Genomic DNA, 22,064 nt, shown 5'->3' on the forward strand with positions numbered 1-22,064 from the left:
CTGCCTCCCAAGCCCAAGTGTATTACCACCTACTGCATAAGAGTGATTTAAACACAAGAGGACGAAATGAACATGCCCTCTCACTGAGCAGATACTGGTCAGGCCCCTTCTATGTCTATTTCCCACTCCTTGCTCTAGCCACTGTGGAAGCCATTAGGATTTTTACCCCCCTTGACTGGATCTCATTATGCAGCTCTTGCTTGGGCTGGAACTGTGTAGAAGAGGCTAGTCTTCAACTCAGAGGCCTGCCTACTTGCCTCTACCACCCCACTGCAGGGGTGCCCATGCGAGGTTCCTGGTAAATGATGCTCCCTTTAGTTTTAGAAAAGTCTCTTCCTTCAGTCCTTGCTCATGAGTACCCAGGAAGGCTCTCTCTGGCCACCTTTGCCTTCCTTCACTTTCCTGTTATTTGTGCACGCCGTTCCCTGCAAACTCCATATCCAGTCTGTAGTTTTGATCACCATTCCTATTACAGAAGAGTTCCTAGTACATCAGATGTCCAATAAATATTCAGATGTACAGATGACAGACTTTACAGCTAACTGGAATATCTCAAGGCCACAGGCTGCTGTTGTTTCTCCAGGAAACCGGCCTGCCGGCATTATTCATTTTAATCACCAGGGAAGAGTAACTTTGGTAGAATCCTCTTCTAAATCTTTTCATGGAATTTATAAATTGGCCATTTGCTGTTGTCACACAACGCTACGCTGAATTTTCCATGGATCATATTCATATTTTGTTCTAGAGCGCTCATTTTCTACTCATTGTCCATCCTCGCTTTGCCCACCTCCCAACCCCCGGAAAAATTCTCTTATAGAAAACTTCCAACCCCATCTAGCATAGTCTTTGAAGTTTTGGGTAAAATCTAAAAAAAAAAAAAAAAAAAGTGTGTATGAAAGCTGAGAAACTCAGGCCCTGGGCCTACTTGTTATCTATCTCAGGGTAGGTGAAGATGGCTTTAAACATGACCTAGGACATTTTAGAACATCAAAAAGCCTTTAAGGATGCTCATTTTCCAGGGATTCTGCAGAAAACACCTAGGTTACTGGATGACTGTTGTGTAGCCATTTGTCTTCTTTCAGACCTTTTAGGGTGTTTGTTTGCTGTGCATATAGATGGAATTCTGGAAGCTGGGAATGCACCACCCACCCCACGCACCCCTTACTTTCACAAACCTTTGCCTCCCCCCCAACACCCCACCACCCCCAAATAAGGGCTCTGCAAGGGGCAATCCCCGGCTCCGGAGCCTGCTGCCTGACACCTATTGTCCCCGTTTGGGTGTCAAGTGATATTGCCTGAAGGACCCCAGCATAGAGTCCACTCAAAAACACAAATCACGGCATCAGTGGCCTCTGTGGGGGTACTGTCCAGATCTGCAGAGCAGCAGGACCCCGGCGCAGAGGTTCCGGGCAGGCGGGGACGCAGTCCGGCGATCTTTTCTGACAGGCGTTCACGTCGGGCAGCCCTAGCGGCTTGAAGGCCCCCGCCCCCCCCCCTCCGAGCGCTGCCTGGCTAAGTCCCTCCCGCGCCGGCTCTTGTCCCACTAGGAGCAGCTCAGTGCAGCGGGGACAGGGTGAAGCGGTCTGCGCCCACGGAGCGCACGCCTCTGCTCGCAACGCAGCGCCACCCTTGCCCCAGTCGGCTGCCCACTCCAGACGTCCAGCAGCTCCGCGCGCGCACGGTGAGCGCCATCCCGGACCAAGGCGCCGAAGGGGAAGAGGGGCCGCTGCGCCCGAGTGTCCTTTTTCCCTTCGGGGCGGCGCGAGTGGCGGGGGTTCGCTCCTGCCCTCCCCACCCCCACCCCGCTCACTCCAGTGCCCTCCTCCACCCCTGGCCCTGACCTCTGCCCTCTCGCTCTCGCCAGGCAACGGGCGCCGCCCGACCCGATGGGGACCGTTGCCCTGGCAGTTGGCGGCGACCGTGCCAGGCCCCGCCTCCGGCGCGAGCTCGGTGCCCCGGGGCGAGCGGGCAGGGGGGAGGGGCGGGCGTCCGGGCGCCCCGCTGGCGGGTCGCGCGCGTGCCCGCGGGCCCCTTCCTGCCGGCGGCGCGCGCCTCCCCCTCCCCCACCACGCGCGCAGCCTCCCGCCCGCCCGCTGCGCGTTTTGTCCCGCGTCTCGCCCCGTCCGTCTCCTGACTCGCTGCTCTTGTCCTTCCCTCCCGCTTTTTTCTCCTCTCTTCTCGGTCTAAAGATGCCCTCGGCCACCAGCCACAGCGGAAGCGGCAGCAAGTCGTCGGGACCGCCGCCGCCGTCCGGGTCCTCCGGGAGTGAGGCGGCGGCCGGGGCAGCTGCGCCGGCTTCTCAGCATCCGGCAACCGGCACCGGCGCGGTCCAGACCGAAGCCATGAAGCAGATTCTCGGGGTGATCGACAAGAAACTTCGGAACCTGGAGAAAAAAAAGGTGCGAGGAGATAACGGAGAGGGAGGTCTTGTGGCCCCTGCACGCCTGTCTCCGCGGTGGACGGAGTTTGGTGCCCAGAAAACGGGCGCCTCGGGGAGGTGTCTGTCACCTGACCCGAACGCGGCGCTGCCTCTAGGCCTCGGTTACTCACATCACGCCGCGTCGGGCCTTACCTCCCGGTAACGGGCTGCCTTGGTGGTGGGGCCCCTTGCCGGGCCATCCGGCGGAGGCCACGGGGAAGAAACCGAGTGCCTGGTCAGCCGATCGCCTCGTGGACTTGAGAGGCCCATGCCCTGTAGCAGTGGCGTTTGCCCCTTAACACGAATCGAGGCTGGTGGAATGGCTCTGGCCCCTCTTCCCAGGGAGAGATGTGTGTCAGCCCTGAACTAGGGTTGCAGGCCCGTTTCGAGCCGGGCTTCGCTTGGGTACCCCCACCCTCTTCTGATGGGCTCCCTACATTTCCCCCTTTGTTTAGATTGTCTGGGTGCTCCGAACCTTACGCTCAGCCTAGTCACGAGGTGTTTTTTTTTTTCCTTTTTTTGCAGCGACTTTTAATTTTAACTAATTTTGTTGCTGCTGCAGCATATTAAAGGGGCCGGGGGCCCATCTTCGATTGCAAAGCCTTCTAGGGTGGATCTAGATTAGACTGGAGTAGACTGCCTCTGGGTCTCTGGGCACATGGAGTATCTAACATGGCGGCGGCTGCGGGAGAGGGAAACGCTGTACAGGAGCTGCATTGTGAGCACAAAGCGAAAGCAGAGGGGGAGGGCAGAGACCTAGCAGCCGCCCCGCCTAGCCTCCCCCCCCCCCAAAAAAAACGAGCCACACCCACTCAGTTTTTGGCTTTAATATTTAGACATTCTGGGCCACACGGTGAGATTACTTAAGTCAGTGTTTTGTTTTATGCTTTTAGTGCAGGACTGTATACCAACACAGTTGATTTGAAGGGTCTCGGTAGAAGTGAATTTCTATCTTAAGAAAAGTAGTGGAAAAGGACAAGCAGATGGGTAGTACAGTAAAAACCGAGGTAATTACCCCTGGGACTGTTATAACTTGGCCTTTTACCGTAGGTAAAATGTAACTTTGATACCTTGTGTCTGCCCATCTTCAGGACATTTTCAATTTTGAAAAATTCCAGTGAAGATTTTTATTTAGTCATTCACAGGGTAGGATTGAAAAAGGAATATTGGCTTAAATCTGAGCTGTAGGAAGTTGGAAAAAAAAATGACATTTTATGTCTTAGCTTGATAACTTATCTGCTGACTTTTCCTTTTTAGTACATTCCCCATTGCTACTTTTCTGTCTCAGTGTTGAAGATTGTTACTTTTTAAAACATTTAGTTTCCCAGACTTTATTTGAAATTGAGAATATACATTAATTTGAGATCTCAAGCTCTTCTGAGAATTATTTTGTTATACAGGTGTTTTCTTAGTAATTGGAAAATGTATTAAAATAGTGAAAGCATCATAAGCTACATTCAAATATGCAATTGTATGCCAGCATTTTTTTATAATTGCTATGTGAGTTTTTGCCACCCTGTGTGAAACTGAGTCTAGGTATCTTAAAGTTTCTTAATGCAGTAAGCAAAAATGCTGATGCAATTTTGGGGGAGTTTTGGCCTTCTAGTATAGAAACCAACATGAACTTCAATGTTGTAATATTCTTAAGTATAGCTGTTAGTGGCTGTAAAATCTTTAAATATGTTCATTAAAAAACAGTGCTGAGGGGCTGAAGAGATGGCTCAGAGGTTAAGGGCATTGACTGCTCTTCAGAGGTTCACAGTGCAATTCTCAGCACCACATGGTGGCTCACAACCATCTGTAATGAGATCTCCTGGTTGGTGGTGGCACCAGAAGAGGTAGGTAGGAACTCTGAGTTCAAGGCCATCCTGGTCAACAGAGTTAGTTCTAGGGACAGCTAGGGCTGGAACACAGAGAAACCCTGTCTTGAAAAATAAACAAAACCATAAAACAGTGGTGAGTAGCAGTCATTGTATTTACTAGGTGTTTAAGGGGATTTGATAAACAAGACACAGAAATCTTGATTAAAGGGCCTGTGAAGGCTTGGACCATGACTGGCCAGCTATGTTTAGGTGTAAATATTTGAATTCTTTCCACCAGAGAAATGCTGCTATCACCTGAACAGTGGTGGTGCATGCCTGTAATCCCAGCACTCAGGAAACAGAGGCAGGCAGACCCATCCTGGTCTACAGAGTGAATTACAGGACAGCCAAGGGCTGTCTCAAAATGCTGCCTCAAAAAAGTAATGTAATTATTGTTAAAGATATTATAGACTCAGATAACCTAATGATTTAACAAACAATTAAATTACATAAAAATATTTTTTATCAGTTTTTTTTTTGTTCTCAGTATTTCGTTTGCTAAATATCAGTGAAAAGATTATAATCCACAGGCTGAGCTACTCATTAGACTATTGATGTGTCTTTAATGGCCACAGATGCTTAAGGCATTGGAGGCATTGGATTTTGTACTAACATAAACACATCTGGTTTTTACTTTAATTTTTATTACTTGATGATTTGTCCTTTGAGAGCTTTTCAATGACTGTGGGTTTTTTGTTTTGTTTGTTTTTTGGAGATGGATCTTCTCTGTGTAGCCCTAACTCTCTTGAAACTTGCCCCTTAGGATGGCCTCAAACTCATAGAGATTGACTTGCTTCTGCTTCCCAAGTGCCTGGCAGGATTGAGCATTTGTAATTTGTAATGGATCTAAAGTAGGGTTTACTCTATGAATCTGTTTTAATATGTCTTTAGAAACTAATGCAATAGCTATATTTTTTAATTTAGCAATTTATATTTATTTCTTATCTATTCATACTACAACCTGCTAGACCAAGAAGGTATCTTAACAAAAGTTACCAGTAGATAATGTAGTATCAGTTTAAACCTGAGACCTGATACAATTTTACTTCATTTAAGAAAAGTAAATTTTTTGTTCATTTCATTAATTTCTGCCATCAGAGGAAAGTTATTCTCTGTCCAGTGAGAATGCTTACCATTGGTGAAATATTATGTAATTCAGCCTAATAAATAAATGTCTTAGTCATTTTTAAAGTTTGGACTAATAAGTATATCAATGTAGAACAATAAAAGTACGTTTATAATATAGAGAATCAAATGCAAAAGAAAAAACCTTAGAAATTTGATTTAAACAAAGTACAACTACTGAGTTGAAGGACTTACTACCTAGTTTCCTTTTAGTAAAGAACTGGGTCTTAGACTATATAAGATATTTGGAAACAAAGTCTGAATTTTAAGAGACACTCATCTGATAGCTTAAGATGTAATCAGTTTTGGCCAGGCGGTGGTGACACACACCTTTAATCCCAGCACTCGGCAGAGGCAGGCTGATCTCTGAGTTCAAGTCCAGCTTGGTCTACAGGAGCTAGCTCTAGGACAGGCTCCAAAGCTACAGAGAAACCCTGTCTTTTTTTTAAAAAAAAAAGATGTAATGAGTTTGGATGTGAGGGATGTTTTTATAGATGGCATTTCAAACAACTGGCAATTCTGCTAGGTGAAAAGTTAGCATTCTTTTGCTTTCAAAAATGATTTGTAAACAAAATTGATAAGCAAAAGTATATTTTTACACCATTCTCTAAAGCAGTACTCCTCAATCTGAGAGTCACAACCTCTGGGAGGCTGTTGGATGGCCCTTCTGAGGGGGTCACATAAGATCCTTGGGAAACAGACATTTACATTACAGCTCCTAATAGTAGCAAAATTACAGTTATGAAGTGGCAGTGGAAATAGTTTATGGTTGTGGGGTCACCACACATGAGGAACTGTACTAAAGGGTTGCAGCTTTAGGAAGGTTGAGAACCACTGCTTTATGCATGTTATATCTTTATAGCTAATATTGTTCATTAAAAATAGTGAAACTAAGCTGGGCGGTGGTGGTGCATGCATGCCTTTAATCCCCGTACTTGGGAGGCAGAGTTCAAGTTTGAGGCCAACCTGGTCTACAAAGCGACCAAAGGACAGGTTCCAAAGCTACAGAGAAACCCTGTCTTGAGAAAACAAAATAATGATAAAAAAGAAGACTAACTTTTCTAGATCTGCAGTGTCCCTTAGAATCTTTGATGCATCTGTTGTGCAGAGTTGTATGCTGTTTTGACAGATACTCATTCTTTAAACTTATATAGATAAAAATTTTTTCCTGGGAGAATGTAATTTTCAGATTTCTGGTGAATTAGCTTCTTCATTGATTTGCAAGATCTAGTCATCTGCAATGCAGAGGCTAAAGTTACTTGATTTTGTGTTCTTAGAAAAAAAGCTATAATGCTTAATTTGGGAGCAAGCTTATTTTTTGAGATAGGGTCTTTAACTCTGGTTGTCCTGGAATTTGCTGTTTAGATCAGGCTGTCCTGGAGCTTAGAGAACTACTTGCCCCTGCTTCCTGAGTACTGGGATTAAACCACCACACAAGGTTTTAAATTCATCTTGCCAAGGGGGAAAGTTATGATGTGTAATTGGTTCTTAGCTCTTTCATGTGCCATCTACCTCCCCCCACCATGGTTCTTTTCTTGAGTGAGAACAGAATCATGAGTGTTGTAAAAATGATAGATTACTTGGCCGAAGTATTTTACTTCAGGATACTTACGTGAATAAGAATACATTTTGGTTATATATAGATTAAGAATATAAATTGTGGAGCTGAGGCCAGCCTGGTCTATATATTGACTTCCAGGACAGCCAGAAGTATATGAGAGACCCTGTCTTGAAAAGGTGAAATAAAAAAATATGTAATTTGTTAAATTTTAAGTAAACAATTGTTAAATTTATTTTGAGAACTAGATGAAAGATTAGCACTGTCTCATTTTCAGATTAGTGAAATATTTAGTTGGTTAAAGCATTTTGTCATGACTGATTGACTTTAATTTTATTACCATGTTGTTCCAGAACCTTAAACATTTTTAGAGCTTAAAGCCACCTTAGAATTGAAGCCAATTCATTTTATGGAAAAGCAAATAGAAACGCTTCTATAGAATGATTCAGGTCTGAATGTGATTTACTATCATTAAATTCATTGAGATAGTTAGAATTCATAATGATGTTCAACCTAATTGTTCATGGTAATTATCCTGGAGAACTAAATAAACCCTTTTGCTTCAAATTCTTTAAAACATTTTAAAGTTTATTTTGTGTATATGAATGCTTTCCTAAATGTTTTTAAATGTACCATGTTTATATAGAACCTGCTGAGGAAATGGAATTACAGCTGGTTGTGATGTACCATGTGGGTGCTGGGAATGGAACCTTACCTTTCTCAATAGTAACAAGTGCTCTTAACCGTTGAACCACCTCTTCAATGCCTTCGTCCCCCTTTTGAGATAGGATAGCACTGTCCTAGAACCTGCTCTGTAGATCAGGAACTTGCTATGTAGACCAGGCTATCCTCAGAGAGATCTGTTTTCAACTCCCAAGTGCTTTGATTAAAGGTGTGCACCACTGAGCTGGTGTGTCTATCTTAATGTTGTCTCTGGCAGTTTTCACAGCCAATATGAATTATGCTGGGATTCTTTTTGTAGCTTTAATGTTTATGCTTGAGTGTATTTGTGTGTTTATGTGGTTGTGAATTGTTGTGTGGGCAGTGGGAACCGTATCTGAGTCCTGTAAGAGGAGGAGGCTTTCTTAACTGCTGAGCCATTTCTCTAGTCCCTAGTTATTTTTTAAAAGCCAACATGCAGTTTGATGTAGTGGCACATGCCTTTAATACTAGCATTTTTGGGGCAGAGGCAGGGCTGCATAGGCCTTTGTCTCAAAAAACAATAATTCCAAAGATGAAAAGTATAGTATGCAAGAAAATAACTTTGTTGTTAGACCTTAATTAATGTTACATTGCTGAGCTCTGTAAATTGTCCTTGTAATGGGGTGCTGAACCCCATTGTTGCGTATTGGGACATTGTTATTATTGAATCTAACCTCAAAAATTTTAAACTGAGTTTATTTGTATGTGTATACACGCATACTCTAGAGCACACATGACACAGTGTGCTTGTGGAAATCAGAAAACTTTGGGGGGTGGTTTTCTTTCCTATGTAGATCCTGTGAATGGAACTCAGGTCATCAGATTTGGTGGTATGTGCCTTTACTGACTCATCCATTTTGCCAGATCTTTGTAAATGATTTAATATAGTCAAGGCTGGCCTCAAATTTGCAATGAAGAAGGATGACCTTGAACTCTTGGCTCCTCCTGCGCCTCTGCTTTTCAAGTGCTAGAGATAACAGGTATGTTCCACATGCCCAGTTGAAATTAAACTCTTAAAAAATTTTAAGTGTTTTTTTATCTTGGTAGGCTTGGGTATATATATATATATTTGCCAGTCTCAATCTTGAGATGTTGTAAACCAGGAAAATTTGAGGAGCAGATACAACTTCATCTTAGTTCTTAGATTCTGAGCACCTAGTGTCTCTTAGTATATGTCCTCCACAACATAATGTGCATGCAGTTAAGGAGTGAGAGGAGTTAAAAAAACAAAATTCAGCCCAGAATTACCTGGCTTCAGTTTGCCTTCTCCCACCAGCTATGCCAGTGCTCTTTATACAGCAAGTGTAGAAAAGTATGGGAGAAAGAAGACTTTCCTGAATAGCGTTAAATTCATAATTCCTTGGGTAGGAGGGAGAATTAGATTAGGGTTAAGAGCACTGACTGTTTTTCCAGAGGACCTAGGCTCAATTCCCAGCACCCATGTGGCAGATCACACCTGTTTGTAATTCCAATTCCAGGGGCTCTGACATTCTCATACAAACAAACTTGCTGGCAAAACACCAATGAATACAAAATAAAAATAAATCAGTTTTTAGAAATTCATAATTCCTGAGGAAGGGGTAAGGTGTAATTGTTGATCAGTTTGCTAAAGAAGTCTGTTTCCCTTAGCTTTGTTACTTCAGACCTTTGTATATTGCTCTAGGTTTTTTTTTTTTTTTTGAGACAGGTTTTCTCTGTGTACATCTGTCTGTCTTAGAACTCGCTCTGTAGACAGGCTGGTCTTCTAGCTCACAAGATCTGCTTGCCTATCCCTCTCAAGAACTGGGATTAAAGGTGTGTGCCACCACTGCCCAGCCACCTGAAGTTTTTTTTTGAAGTTGGTGGTTGCCTTGTTGGAGGTAAAGATTATTAGTAAATCATTCTGCTGTTCTGCCCTAACACATAATAGTGCTAAATATAAATAGGATTGTTTCACTTTGGCGAAGTCATTACCTAGAAATGTTTGCATCATCATCAACAAAACCCTTAAACACACTCTCTCATACTTTTTTGTTTTTTTGTGACGGTTTCTGTAATAGCCCTAGCTGTCCTAGAACTAATTCTTGTAGACAAAGCTGGTCTTGAACTCACAGAGATCTGCCTGCACTTTGCCTCCTGAGTGCTAGGATTACCACTGCCTGGCTTTCTTTTTTTAAAGTGAGCTTGTATTTTTATTTTCAGGTGGGCAGAATTGATGAAGACAAGTAGAACAAATAGAAATTTCTGGTAATGTAAGCAGGATTTTGTCAATAGTTGTAGTATAGAGGTCAAGGGTAATTCCTTGCATGAGAACCATTGTGAATTACTAGACAATGCATTCTTTATGTGTTCTTATTCCAACATAGAAATTAAAAAAATTGACACATGGTGGTGGTATGCGCCTTTATTTATTTTTTATTTATTTTTATTGAGCTCTATATTTTCCTCTGCTCCCCTCTTCCTTTCAATCCTCCACCAAGGTCCCCATGTTCCCATTTTACTCAGGAGATCTTGTCTTTTTCTACTTCCCATGTAGATTAGATCAATGCATGTCTTTCTTAGTGTCCTCTTTGTTGTCTAGGTTCTCTAGGATTGTGACTTGTAGTCTCTCTTTGTGTTCGCATTGTTGTCTACGGTCTCTAGAATTGTGGTTTATGGGGTGGTTTTCTTTGCTTTATGTTTAAAAACCACCTAGAGTGAGTGAGTACATGTGATAGTTGTCTTTCTGTGTCTGTTTTACCTCACTCAAAATAATGTTTTCTAGCTCTATCCATTTTCTTGCAAAATTCAAGCTGTCATCTGCTGTGTAGTACTCCATTGTGTAAGTGTACCACATTTCCCTTATCCATTCTTCGGTTCAGGGGCATTTAGGTTGTTTCCAGGTTCTGGCTATGACAAATAGTGCACACCTTTAGTCCCAGCACAAGGATGGATCTTTGCGTTTGAGGCCAGCCTACTACTGTGTTTTTCAATTGTGTAGATTCACCTTTTTGAATAACTTTGTTAAACCAAACAGCAAATAGTTCTAAGTACTAAAAAAGAATCAACAAAATAACAAAAACCAAAACCTTGTGATCATTTATATTTTTCAACTTTCAGCTTTTGACTTTTAGGTGGTGTACTGAGGATGGAACTCGGCCTTTGACATACCAGGCAAAAGCACACTAAGCTTCAGTGTGCTTCATCTCTAGCCCAGCTTCAGATTTTGTAAGAGTGTGATCAAAGTAGATGGTGTTGGAACTCTGACTAAATTTTCTTTTTCTTACCAGGGTCAGTTGCTTCCATTTCTGCATGGACAGTGAGTAAGGGTTTTGCAGGATTATCTTTTTAAATTGTGAAATAAAACTTTTGTATATATAACCTGTTTGAAAAAAATAGAATGAGATTAGATAACATCTAATAAATACCGAGAAATACCTTCCTCTTACACTCTTAATACTTTTTTGTTTAGGGCAGACTAATGCTACATGAACAGGCCTTCAGCATTTGAAGAGAACTGTTACAGATCTTCTGAGTTGTACGTGTTTTCACCACTATTCTCTGAAAAACTGACAATTTTTGCTGCTTTTACGAATTTTACCAGCTACTAATTCTCAGTGGAGAGTGACTAGGAAGTAGCTGCCCATTGTTTAGACAGAAGTGGCATTTCTCTAGGTGATGACTTGGGGAATGGAGGCCTTAGTAACTTGAAATAGTATCTGGAGAAATCACTAATGAAGTTGAGGGAAAGAGAAATCTCTGGCTTTCTGTGTCTGGATTTATGGGTGTTAAAGTACTAGATTTATTTGACTTGGGAACATAAAATATAGCTAGGTGCTTTTTTTTTTTTTATTTTAGGCTTCACTTTTATCTGTCTCAGGTTAGAGTCTTCATTAGTTAAGAACAGGAGTTACTGGCTTTTTCCTGGGTAGCACAGTTTTTCAGGTGTTGTCTTCCTGGGACTAGTTACAGCTGAATAATTTTAGTATTTTTGGAGTTTCACATTTGGATTTCTTTGAAAATGCATAATTAAAAATGTTTTCTGTGGGGTGGCTCAGCAGTTAAGAGCATGTGTTGCTCTTGCTTATGACCTACCATTTGTAATTCTGTTGTACTAGCTCCCAGGGGTCTAAGTCCCTCTTCTGACCTCACTGCACCAGGTATACATATGGTGCACATACTTACATGCATATAAACACTCATACACATAAAACAGACATTTAAAAAATTAAAGATGGTTTCTTTAGTTGGAATTGTTGGCTATAATAGTAATGTTTGGGAGTACATCTGTCACAGATACCAACCTTTCTGTATTGCTTTTAGAAGCCTATGTCAGTAAAGGGACTTTGAAGGCAATACAGAACTCTGGGAAGGATGGAAGCTTAAGATTCACTGCTACTCCTCATAATCGCAGGTCGGAAAAAGGAAGCAGCAGTATAGGCAGAGGCAGAAATGAAATGTAGTGACCTAAACGATGGGCTGTTGAGGTGCACATGATTTTTCTGGGATTTATTATGACATGTTATTTTACTTCTATCTCATAGTTAGAATTTCATGTAGTACTGCTGACTCTTGAAAGAACAAAGAAACTGGAGTTAGAATGGGCCAGAATAGCACTTGGTACAGTTATTTCTCTAACATCTGGTTAAAGTCTTTGACCTTTGAATCTAGTCATACTTCTACTGCATGCCTTCTCTTAAAAGATTTGTCATTTTGGGAAATGCCCTGGTTTTTGTCTTCCTCATATGGTACTATAAATGAAAAATTTTAATACAGTTCACTATATGTAGTAGTTGAAGAAGAAACCCTAACTTGAATTTCACAATTGGTGTTTGAAGACATGAAGGACAGATTAGTGTTAATTAATATTATGATAGGCTTTCTAATAAAGATACCTCTTTATGCTGTGAGTAGAGCTCCATTTTGCAGGGGAGAAAGGCTTACAACGTTTTGTGCTTAGGATGAGTAGTTTTTAATCACTCTGTTAGATGGCCATGGTCTGGAAGTGGGGAAGAACAAATCTGTTGCCCTTTATCTTTGCCCCTTTGTTTATTTTATGTTTTACTTGCTAGTATAGCCTAAATTTATTAACCTAATTTATAATGTGGAATTTAAACCCAAATGCATAAATTTCTAGTTGAACTTAATTTGAATTGGAAGTAAAAAATAAGAGCAAAAGCTCTTAAGATAGTATCATTTGTCTCTAGTTGTTTGAAAGCTATCTTATCTTTAAGGTACCACTCACTGGTGGTGTTGGGCAGTGGAGTAATGGCATCACTTTCCTTCACCAAAAGCTACTTAGCAGTTTAACTTTACTAGTGTGGCAAACTGTTTTGTAATATAACAGTAGACTGTTGAGGCTTTCTGTCTAGTACAAGGTCATTACTGAATTAAATTATACACCACTTTTAACTTCTGGGGTCTTAGTTTCTGACTAAGATTTAACAGAAGCACTATTTTTCAGTAAAAGGTGGTGGTAATTCAATGTGAGTAAGCTTTCTGTGGTTATGATGAAATACATGAAAAAAATCAAAGGAAGACAGGTTTACTTTGGCTCACAGTTTCGGTCTGTCTTCATCTAAATGAGGAACACAACCTGGAATAAAGCTGCTATGGTAGCTGCAAAACAGAAAAGAGGAAGGGGCTGGGGACAAGACTCTTAGCAAGTTTCTATTACCCGTCAGGTTGTAAACCTATCAACAGACTAGTATTCATTGGTGAGGATTAATTACTACTCATCTAGTCACTTCCAAAAGTCTTGTCTTGGGATACTCCTGCTCTGGGACCATGGTGTATGCTTTGGGGGAGGAATTTCACATGCAAATCTTAACAAGTATTCAGACCATGAATGGATAATTTTTCTTACACAGTGGTTGCTGGGTTAGATTATAGTTGGTCTAAAAACCAAACCATTCAATTTTCTGAATTATTTATAGTTGAACCTTTAAGCAACTTGTTTTCATAAATTAAAATTTCTGGGCTCTACTGGACATACTTTTAACAGGGGAATTACTCTGTGTTTGACCTATATGGATCTTAAACTTAGCTGTGTACAGAGTCACAGAGAGCATGATAAAATGCAGATTGTTGGACCCCAACATGGAGGTTGGTACGAAGATTTTTATATTTCTAAAAGTTTCCCTGGATGATGTTGCTAGTTTTGAGGGTTACATTTTAGGACTTACTGACTTAGAACAACAAAGTCTTTTCATTGTAGAGATTTGGTTGTATGAAATAGTGAACAGAATTCCTTTCTAGCTCATCTTTGCGTGGTGATTCAATTCTATGTCTTAGCAGTGATTATGTGTTACATATGCTGATAAAATAGCTAGTCCCAGGGGTACTTTTATATTAGAAAGTGTTAACAGTTACAGAATAACCTATGTAATGCTAAGAAGAAACTATTACAGTGACTTTGTTTGTTTTACTAATATAATTTTTTTAAATTTGATAACTTAAGGAATTTTTGATCAAAGAACTGTGGTTTCTTTATTTCTGTTTGTTTTTTTATCCTCTAGTTTTTAACAGTAGAGTTTGACTTCCTGACCACTGTTTCATTGTCTGAGTCTTCTGTGAGGAGGAGTCGTTAAAGCCTGGGAAACCTTTTGGGTTTTCTTTCTTTCTTTCTTTTTTTTTTTTTTTTTTCCCAGATAGGGTCTCTTTATGTAGCTCTGGCTGTCCTAGAACTGATTGTGTAGACCAGATGGCCTCAGAGATCTACCTACTTCCCAAGTTGTAGGATTAAAGACATGTGACACTGTGCCTGGCTAAGGTTTCTTTTTTTACAAAAAAAGATTATTTCAAGCCACAGGATTTTTGAAACCCTATTCAGTTGCATAGAAGCAGTGAAGTGGTTACAGTGTATCGACTAGGTGAAATGGTAGCTTCATGCTAATTAAGGTTAAATAGAACAAATACACTATTTTCCTGAATGAATTCACTTTATGCCATTTATTTGCATGAATGCTTTGAAGGATGGATGAAGGAAGGATGAAGCATAGAAGTGTAGATTATATGTTCAGTATGTACAGTTGGGTAGAAGAGTATCTTAACTACCATGATGCTCAGTCATGTCTGGCTTATGACATTTGTTTTTTAGTACTAAAATAAGCAGTATTTTTGGGTTTACATTCTTGTATTTGATGTCTGTGATTCAGTTTATTTCTTACTTTGCTATTAAACTTTAGCTAGATGAATGTATTACTTAAGCTGGAGTATAGCTGAAAATTGAGACAAAATTTGAAGTACACTTTGAATATCGATTAGGTTTTCTCATTTTGACATGGTTAAACTGATAAAATTTATTCCTCTTTTTATGCAGGGAAAGCTTGATGATTATCAGGAACGAATGAACAAAGGGGAAAGGCTCAATCAAGATCAGCTGGTAAAGATGTTAATGTTTTACTTCAATGAAGGCTCAGTGTTCATTATTTTAAAAGAAAATTTTATAGTTCTGTTCTACTGAAAATGGATTTTTTTTGTCATTTTAGGATGCTGTATCTAAGTACCAGGAAGTTACAAATAATTTGGAATTTGCAAAGGAATTACAGAGGAGTTTCATGGCACTAAGTCAGGATGTAAGTAAAAGATAATGTGTAAAATATTAAAGTTTCCATTAACTTTATCTTTTGGGGTTAATCCCTTCACTACTGCAAGCTGTAGAGTCTGGATTCAACTATAGCCTATATAATTGCCAATTCTGTATAACTGAGAACACTTCTTGAAAAGGACTGTGTTAAAGATAGGATAAACAAATTATGTGAGATCTCAGCTAGTATAAAAATATTTTTCCATAAATTCCTTTAATTTTATGCATATTTATTTCACCAGTTCTTAAGGAATGTGATAGACTGATATATACATTTACTGCTCTTAATCAACCCTTGCTCCAACAGAAGGGCAAGTTTTCCCTAAATACATGTTACTGGCTGACAGTAATTGAATTTTGAACTAGTGCCTTTCTTTGTGCCAGTCTTAGTCACTGTTCTGCTGTAAGAGACACTATGGTTAAGGCAACTTTCAGTTACAGGAGTCTAGCCCATTATTATCATGGCAGTACACAGGCAGACATGGTGCTAGAGAAGAATCTTGAGAGTTCTACATTTGGATTCATAGAGGGAGATAGAGAATTGGGTCTGGTTTGGGCTTTTGAAACCTCAAAGTTCCCCCCTTCAGTAAGGTCACACCACCTAATCCTTCTCAAATAGTGCCGCTCCCTGATGAGTTAGCATTCAAATACACGAGCCTATGGGGGCCATTCTTACTCAAACCACTACAGAGCCTTTTTATAGAATAGCAAAGATTGTGCAATCTGTACATAATAAAAATATATATTCTCAGTTTGACTGAAAGTCCAAGACCTTGCAAGATATTGGCATCTAGTAAGACCTTTCTTAGAATTGTGTAACAAGACAGAAGAGGAAAGAAGAGTGTGATTCTATTTCCACAGCCTTTTCCATAGCAACATTTATCAGTTCATCAGAGTGGTGCCCTTTGGACCAAAGTAATCATCAAAGACTCTACTTCTCAGTGCTTGAATTTAGACCTTTACTAAAATTTCCAGTATGTTAGTACAGGGTATGGCAGTTACACAGCAACCATAATAACCAAGTGAAAGATATTTGTGCTTGTTTAGGTTAGAACTTTAAGATAGACAAACAATTTTTTTCTCTGACCTTTTCTAAATATAGTTTATTTTTAAAAAGATGCTATGCATTTAATCTACATATTTACAAATATTAGACTCTTTTGTATCTACAGAGTAGCATTAGCCTAGCTTTAATCTATCTTTTCTTGCTCACACCTTCACTACTTGAGCTTATATTTTATTACAATTATTATAAAAGAAATCTTTGGGCTAGGATCTGAGTTCTGAAAAGTGAGGACCTGAGTTAGATCCCAAGAACCCATTTACAGGCTAGGCATGGTGGCACTTGCTTGTAATTTTAGCACTAGGAAGTAAAGACAGATAGATCCCAGGGGACAGCTATCCAGCCAGCCTATCCTCCTAAGTGAGTGTCAGGCCAGGGGGAGACTTTGTCTTAAAAAAAAAAAAAAAAAAGATAACATCTCAGAAAAGATGACTGAGTTCTTCCTGTTCTATGTGTGTATGTGTGTGGGTTTACACATGTGTGTACATAAATACGCACATATGGACAGTTATTTCTTTAAGGTGTTCCCCCACTACTTCTCTTTCTGTTTTCTGCTTCCAGCTACCTATGAAAGACCTTCCTCATTTAAACTGCTCCCAGTATTGAAAAACTCATCTATTTCAGTAGACATTTTCACCTTGTAAGCTTACTTACCCATGCTAACTTAACATCTTATCACTTTTTATACATGTATACTGTGTGATTACTTTTCATTTATTGCTTTGATACCATTTATTTCTTCTCGTGCCAATATAAACTATCTTGTTATTTCAATTTTCATTATTCCTTCATTCTCTTTAAGTTATAATTTTTTTATGGGTTATAAAATCTTTTATGGATGTTTTGCTTATATATGTGTCTGTACCACATGTATGCAGTATCTTTGTAGAACCAGAAGAGGGTTTAGATCCCCTGGAACTGGAGTGAGAGATGGTTGTAATCTGCCCTGTGGGTTCTGGAAATTGAATCTGGGTCCACTAGAAGAACAGACAGTGTTTTTTGACCCCAAGACAACTCTGCAATCCCCTAATAAGTGTATATATGTCTATTTTGTTTTTTCCTATGTCAGTTTATTCTAGCGAAGCTTGAGGTGGTGGAAAAGTGTAAAGAAAAATAGTACCATATCTCTTGGAAAAAAAATTACCTTTCTCTTCTAAACTGATGCTAAGCATGATAAAGAAGGAGAGAAATAGGGGTGGGGAGGTGGCTCAGCAGTTAAGAGCACTGGCTGCTCTCCCAGAGGTCCTGAGTTCAATTCCCAACAACCATATGGTGGCTCACAGCCATCTGTAATGAGATCTGGTGCCCTCTTCTGGCCTGCAGGCAGAATACTGTATACATAATAATAAATAAATTTAAAAAAAAAAGGAGAGAAATATTTGTCCTCCTTTCAGCCCTTCAAAGGAAGGACGGGGGAACTGAGAAAAAAATACTTCATACTTTACCTAATTTATACGATCCTTTTTTCTGTCAGTATTTTTTTTCAATTCATAAAGACTGAGTTTTGTTTACTGTCTTTCAAATACTGAAACTCCTTTCTGATATCATCAGTGATTGTTGATGATACAATACAGCAAGGAGGAATTGGTAGATTTTTGGCTTGTTCTTGCAAGTTAGTAGACGGTACCAAGTTGAAATTCTGATGTCTCATGTTAATGTTCTTTGGCAGATTCAGAAAACCATAAAGAAGACTGCACGTCGGGAGCAGCTTATGAGAGAAGAAGCAGAGCAGAAGCGCTTAAAAACTGTTCTTGAGTTACAGTACGTACTGGATAAACTGGGAGATGATGAAGTCAGAACTGATCTGAAACAAGGTTTGAATGGAGTGCCAATATTGTCTGAAGAAGAACTGTCATTATTAGATGAGTTCTACAAGTTAGTAGACCCCGAGCGGGACATGAGTTTAAGGTATGGTGGTATCTGGTAATAGAATCTCAGAGATACTGCTCTAATTGACAGTTGGACGGTAGTTAATGTGTTTTTTGTTATTTACAAGGTTAAATGAGCAATATGAACATGCCTCCATTCACTTGTGGGACTTGCTGGAAGGGAAAGAAAAGCCTGTATGTGGAACAACCTGTAAGTATTTCAGATAATTCTGATTTTGTAGCTAGGAGTCTTTAAAATTCCTTTTCTAGTTAATATTGAAGACTTTTTTTTTTTTTTTTTTTTTTGGTTTTTCGAGACAGAGTTTCTCTGTAGCTATTGGTTCCTGTCCTGGAACTAGCACTTGTAGACCAGGCTGGCCTCGAACTCCCAGAGATCTGCCTGCCTCTACCTCCCAAGTGCTGGGATTAAAGGTGTGCACCACCATCGCCCAGCAATATTGAAGACATTTTGTAAGAGTATGAGTAACAATTTAGATTTTTTTTTTAATTTTTTTAAATTTTTTTTTTTTTTAACCATGCCTCAGTGATATCCTTTATTTCTTGTATTTGATACCTTTCTTTGGGCAAGATTTGTGTGAATGGCTTTGCTTCTGCCATGAAATACTTCCCTCATATATATTTAACTTCTATGTTAGCTCTTGCTTGATTATGCAAGGAAAGTTTGGTAGTCTCACCCTGACTAGGACTAATCTGTTATTTTATATCATGTAATTTTGTCATTTTTATATTTTGATAACCCCTTCCATTAGGTTATAAGATTAGTGTGCACTGGATATGGTGTCTTACACCTTCAATCCTAGCATTTAGGAGGTAGAGGCAGGCAAATTTCTGTGAGTTTATGGCCAGCCTGGTCTACAAAGCAAGTTCCAGGACAACCAGGGCTACATGAAGAAACCTTGTCTTGAAATGCTTTCATCCAATAAATGATAAAAATAAGAGATTTATTTTTAGTTATTGTGTGAGTATGTGTCTGTATGAGTATGCTTGTGAGTGCAGTTTTCTGAGGTGGTTATAAGAGAGTGTCAGATCTCTTAGATTTGACATTCAGATGTTGGTGAGCCAACCCCTGTTTGAGTGTAGGTCCTCTGCAAGAGCAACAAGTAAGTACTCTTAATCTCCAAGTCATTTCTTCAGTGCCAAGCGCATGCCTAACACAGCATGTGCAACAGAGATGCTTATTGAATGAATCAATAATCTTAGCTTTATTCCTTCTTTACTTGATTTGTAATATTGTGAGTAGGTTCTATTTCCTTCCTACTATGCTGTAATTTATGTATTTGTGTGTTTTACTAACAGTTGATTAATTTTACTTCTATTTTATAGAATTTTCAAATCTGTTTATTGTCAGACTGCAACATTGTAATTCATATTACATCATTTTTTTTTTTCCCAGATAAAGCACTAAAGGAAATTGTTGAGCGAGTGTTTCAGTCAAGCTACTTTGACAGCACTCACAGCCATCAGAATGGGCTGTGTGAGGAGGAAGAGGCAGCCTCAGCACCTACAGTGGAAGACCAGGTAGCTGAAGCTGGTGAGTACTTGGGAAGATAGGAGCTTTAGTTTTGGTCCTGACCTGCCTTTCCGTTTCCTTTGATAATGGTGTGTGTGTTTAGTTATTATATATATATGTATGTATGTATATATATATATATAAAATCTTAAAGTGCACTTGAAGTATGGAAAGATATGTTAATAATCTGAAGTATTCAGTGCCTATCATTTGTCTTATAGGCTTTGATCACGTAACGACATAAACTATGATAATGTGAATTTTTTTTAGGTGGGGAGAGAGTGTAGACTATGGTCCTGGTCTGTAAACTTAACAGCAAGGGATTCTTTGCAGTTCCTATTTATCATCTTAATGCAACACTAGTGTGACTAGATAATCTGAGTACTTTGATGGACATTCTTAAATTGATGAGTAAAATTGAATACAGTTAGCTACTGTAAAATTTTGGGGCTATTTCAAAACATGAGTTTAGAATTTGATTGCTTACGGTAAAAACGTACTTGAACACCAGCTATCTAAATTGTGGTAAATTGCTAAATATTCCAGGTTTCTATTTAGGTTGTGCTGTTAGGTCAAGCCTTAAGGGGAAGACTGCTTATTGGTGGAATATGGGTAGTGAGATAGATTTGTCTTTTGGTTTTTTGAGACAGGGTTTCTCTGTGTAGCTTTGACTGCCCTGGAACTCACTTTGTATACCAGATTGGCTTGAACTTAAAGAGATCCGCTTTGCTCTGTCTCTTGAATGCTGGATTAAAAGTGTGTGCCACCACTACTCAGCAAGACAGGCTTTTTGTGATGTTAAGTTTTTCTGCTTTTATTAATAAATTTTATTACTGTTTTTTTTTCTTCAGATAGTCTTAATCTATAACTTATACTGGTCTGGAATTCCTATATATCTGCCTGCCTTTGTCTCAGAGTGTAGGATTTAAAGGTGTGCACCAAACTGGGCATGCTTTGAGGCAGGTGGATCTCTGTGAGTACAAGGCAAACCTAGTCTATAAAGTGAGTTTCAAGATAGCCAGAGCTACATAGTGAGACCCTGTCTCCAGGTGTGTGTATGTCATGTTACTCCAGGCCCAAACTAGAAGGTTTTTATTTTTCTTTATGTTCACCCTAGAAGCTATTGTTAATGTAATTCATCCTGGAATAATGTAAAGAAACTATTAAACAAAAGGTATAATAATAACTTACCACTAATATATTCAGATTCCTTGATTATCTGATGGTAACGTATTACTTTAGATTAGATTTTAAGTGGAACTGAATATGTTGAAACAAATTTTCATCTTTTTTTGGTTATCATTTACAGACTTTGTTTTTTCTTTTTTTTTTTTTTTTAAGATTTATTTATTATGTACACAGTGTTCAGTCTCCATGTATGCCTGCAGGCCAGAAGAGGGCACCAGACCTCATTACATATGGTTGTGAGCCATAATGTGGTTGCTGGGAATTGAACTCAGGACCTCCGGAAGAGCAGTTAGTGCTCTTAACCTCTGAGCCATCTCTCCAGCCCCAGACTTGGTTTTTCTTAAGAGCAGTTTTAGATTCATAGTGAAATTAAGCATAAAGTGGGGGTGGGGGTGGGGAAGAGATGTCTCCCTAGTTAAGAACACTGACTGCTTCTGCAAGAACCAGGGTTTGAATTTTTTTTTTATTTTTATTTTTTGAGACAGAGTTTCTCTGTGGCTTTGGAGCCTGTCCTGGAACTAGCTCTTGTAAACCAGGCTGGCCTCGAACTCACAGACATCTGCCTGCCTCTGTGCTACCACTGCCCGGCTCAGGGTTTGATTCTAAACATCCAGAGGATGCTCACAACTGTCTATAACTCCAGTTTAGGGGATCTTCCATCCTTGTCTGGCCTTTGTGTGGACTATAGACAACACATGGCAGACAAAAACATCCATATACGTATAAATAATTTAAATTGCTCTTTCATTCTCCTGCATTTGCATAATTTCTTTACTACAGCAGTAGAGGTATATTTGTTGCAATAGACAAGCCTAATACGTTATCACCTAAATATATGTGGTTCCCCTTGGCTCCTTGTACCTCCTGTAGATTGAGATAAGTATATAACAGGTTTCCACCAGTTTCACTGACTTATAGAAGTTTCTTCTGCTTGATTTCCTTTTTAACTCTAGAACCTGAGCCAACAGAAGAATACACGGAGCAAAGTGAGGTTGAATCAACAGAGGTATAATTTTTTTTTAATTTAATACTGCTTTTTATCCTTCTGTCTTTAAAACAGATATCCTAAATATTGATTTTTCTTTTCAGTATGTCAATAGACAATTCATGGCAGAAACACAGTTCACCAGTAGTGAGAAGGAGCAAGTAGATGAGTGGGCAGTTGAGACAGTTGAGGTAAGGGTTTTTGTATTGTAAAGTTA

General features: G+C 39.6%; 1 protein-coding gene across 3 annotated transcripts in view; it reads left to right on the forward strand.

Annotated features, from left to right (window-relative positions):
* Positions 1-1,514: 1,514 nt before the first annotated feature.
* The window catches only part of Caprin1 (cell cycle associated protein 1), a 34,646-nt gene continuing 14,096 nt past the window's right edge, over positions 1,515-22,064 (forward strand). Inside the window, exons 1-9 of one of the 3 annotated variants that reach the window (XM_050146943.1) lie at positions 1,515-1,681; positions 2,190-2,399; positions 14,946-15,008; positions 15,115-15,201; positions 17,945-18,183; positions 18,272-18,354; positions 19,558-19,695; positions 21,816-21,868; positions 21,952-22,038. In XM_050146943.1, the coding sequence (XP_050002900.1) occupies positions 2,190-2,399; positions 14,946-15,008; positions 15,115-15,201; positions 17,945-18,183; positions 18,272-18,354; positions 19,558-19,695; positions 21,816-21,868; positions 21,952-22,038 (960 nt within the window). In that variant the 5' untranslated portion in view covers positions 1,515-1,681. Of the gene's footprint in view, positions 1,682-2,003; positions 2,400-11,096; positions 11,163-14,945; positions 15,009-15,114; positions 15,202-17,944; positions 18,184-18,271; positions 18,355-19,557; positions 19,696-21,815; positions 21,869-21,951; positions 22,039-22,064 lie in introns of those variants that run through there. The other 2 variants (XM_050146944.1, XM_050146942.1) reach the window with 2 other exon arrangements.

This window comes from Alexandromys fortis, unplaced genomic scaffold, assembly GCF_014885135.2.
Source record: "Alexandromys fortis isolate MF-2015 unplaced genomic scaffold, M_Fortis_MF-2015_v1.1 scaffold_12, whole genome shotgun sequence".
Classification (NCBI taxonomy): Eukaryota; Metazoa; Chordata; class Mammalia; order Rodentia; family Cricetidae; genus Alexandromys; species Alexandromys fortis.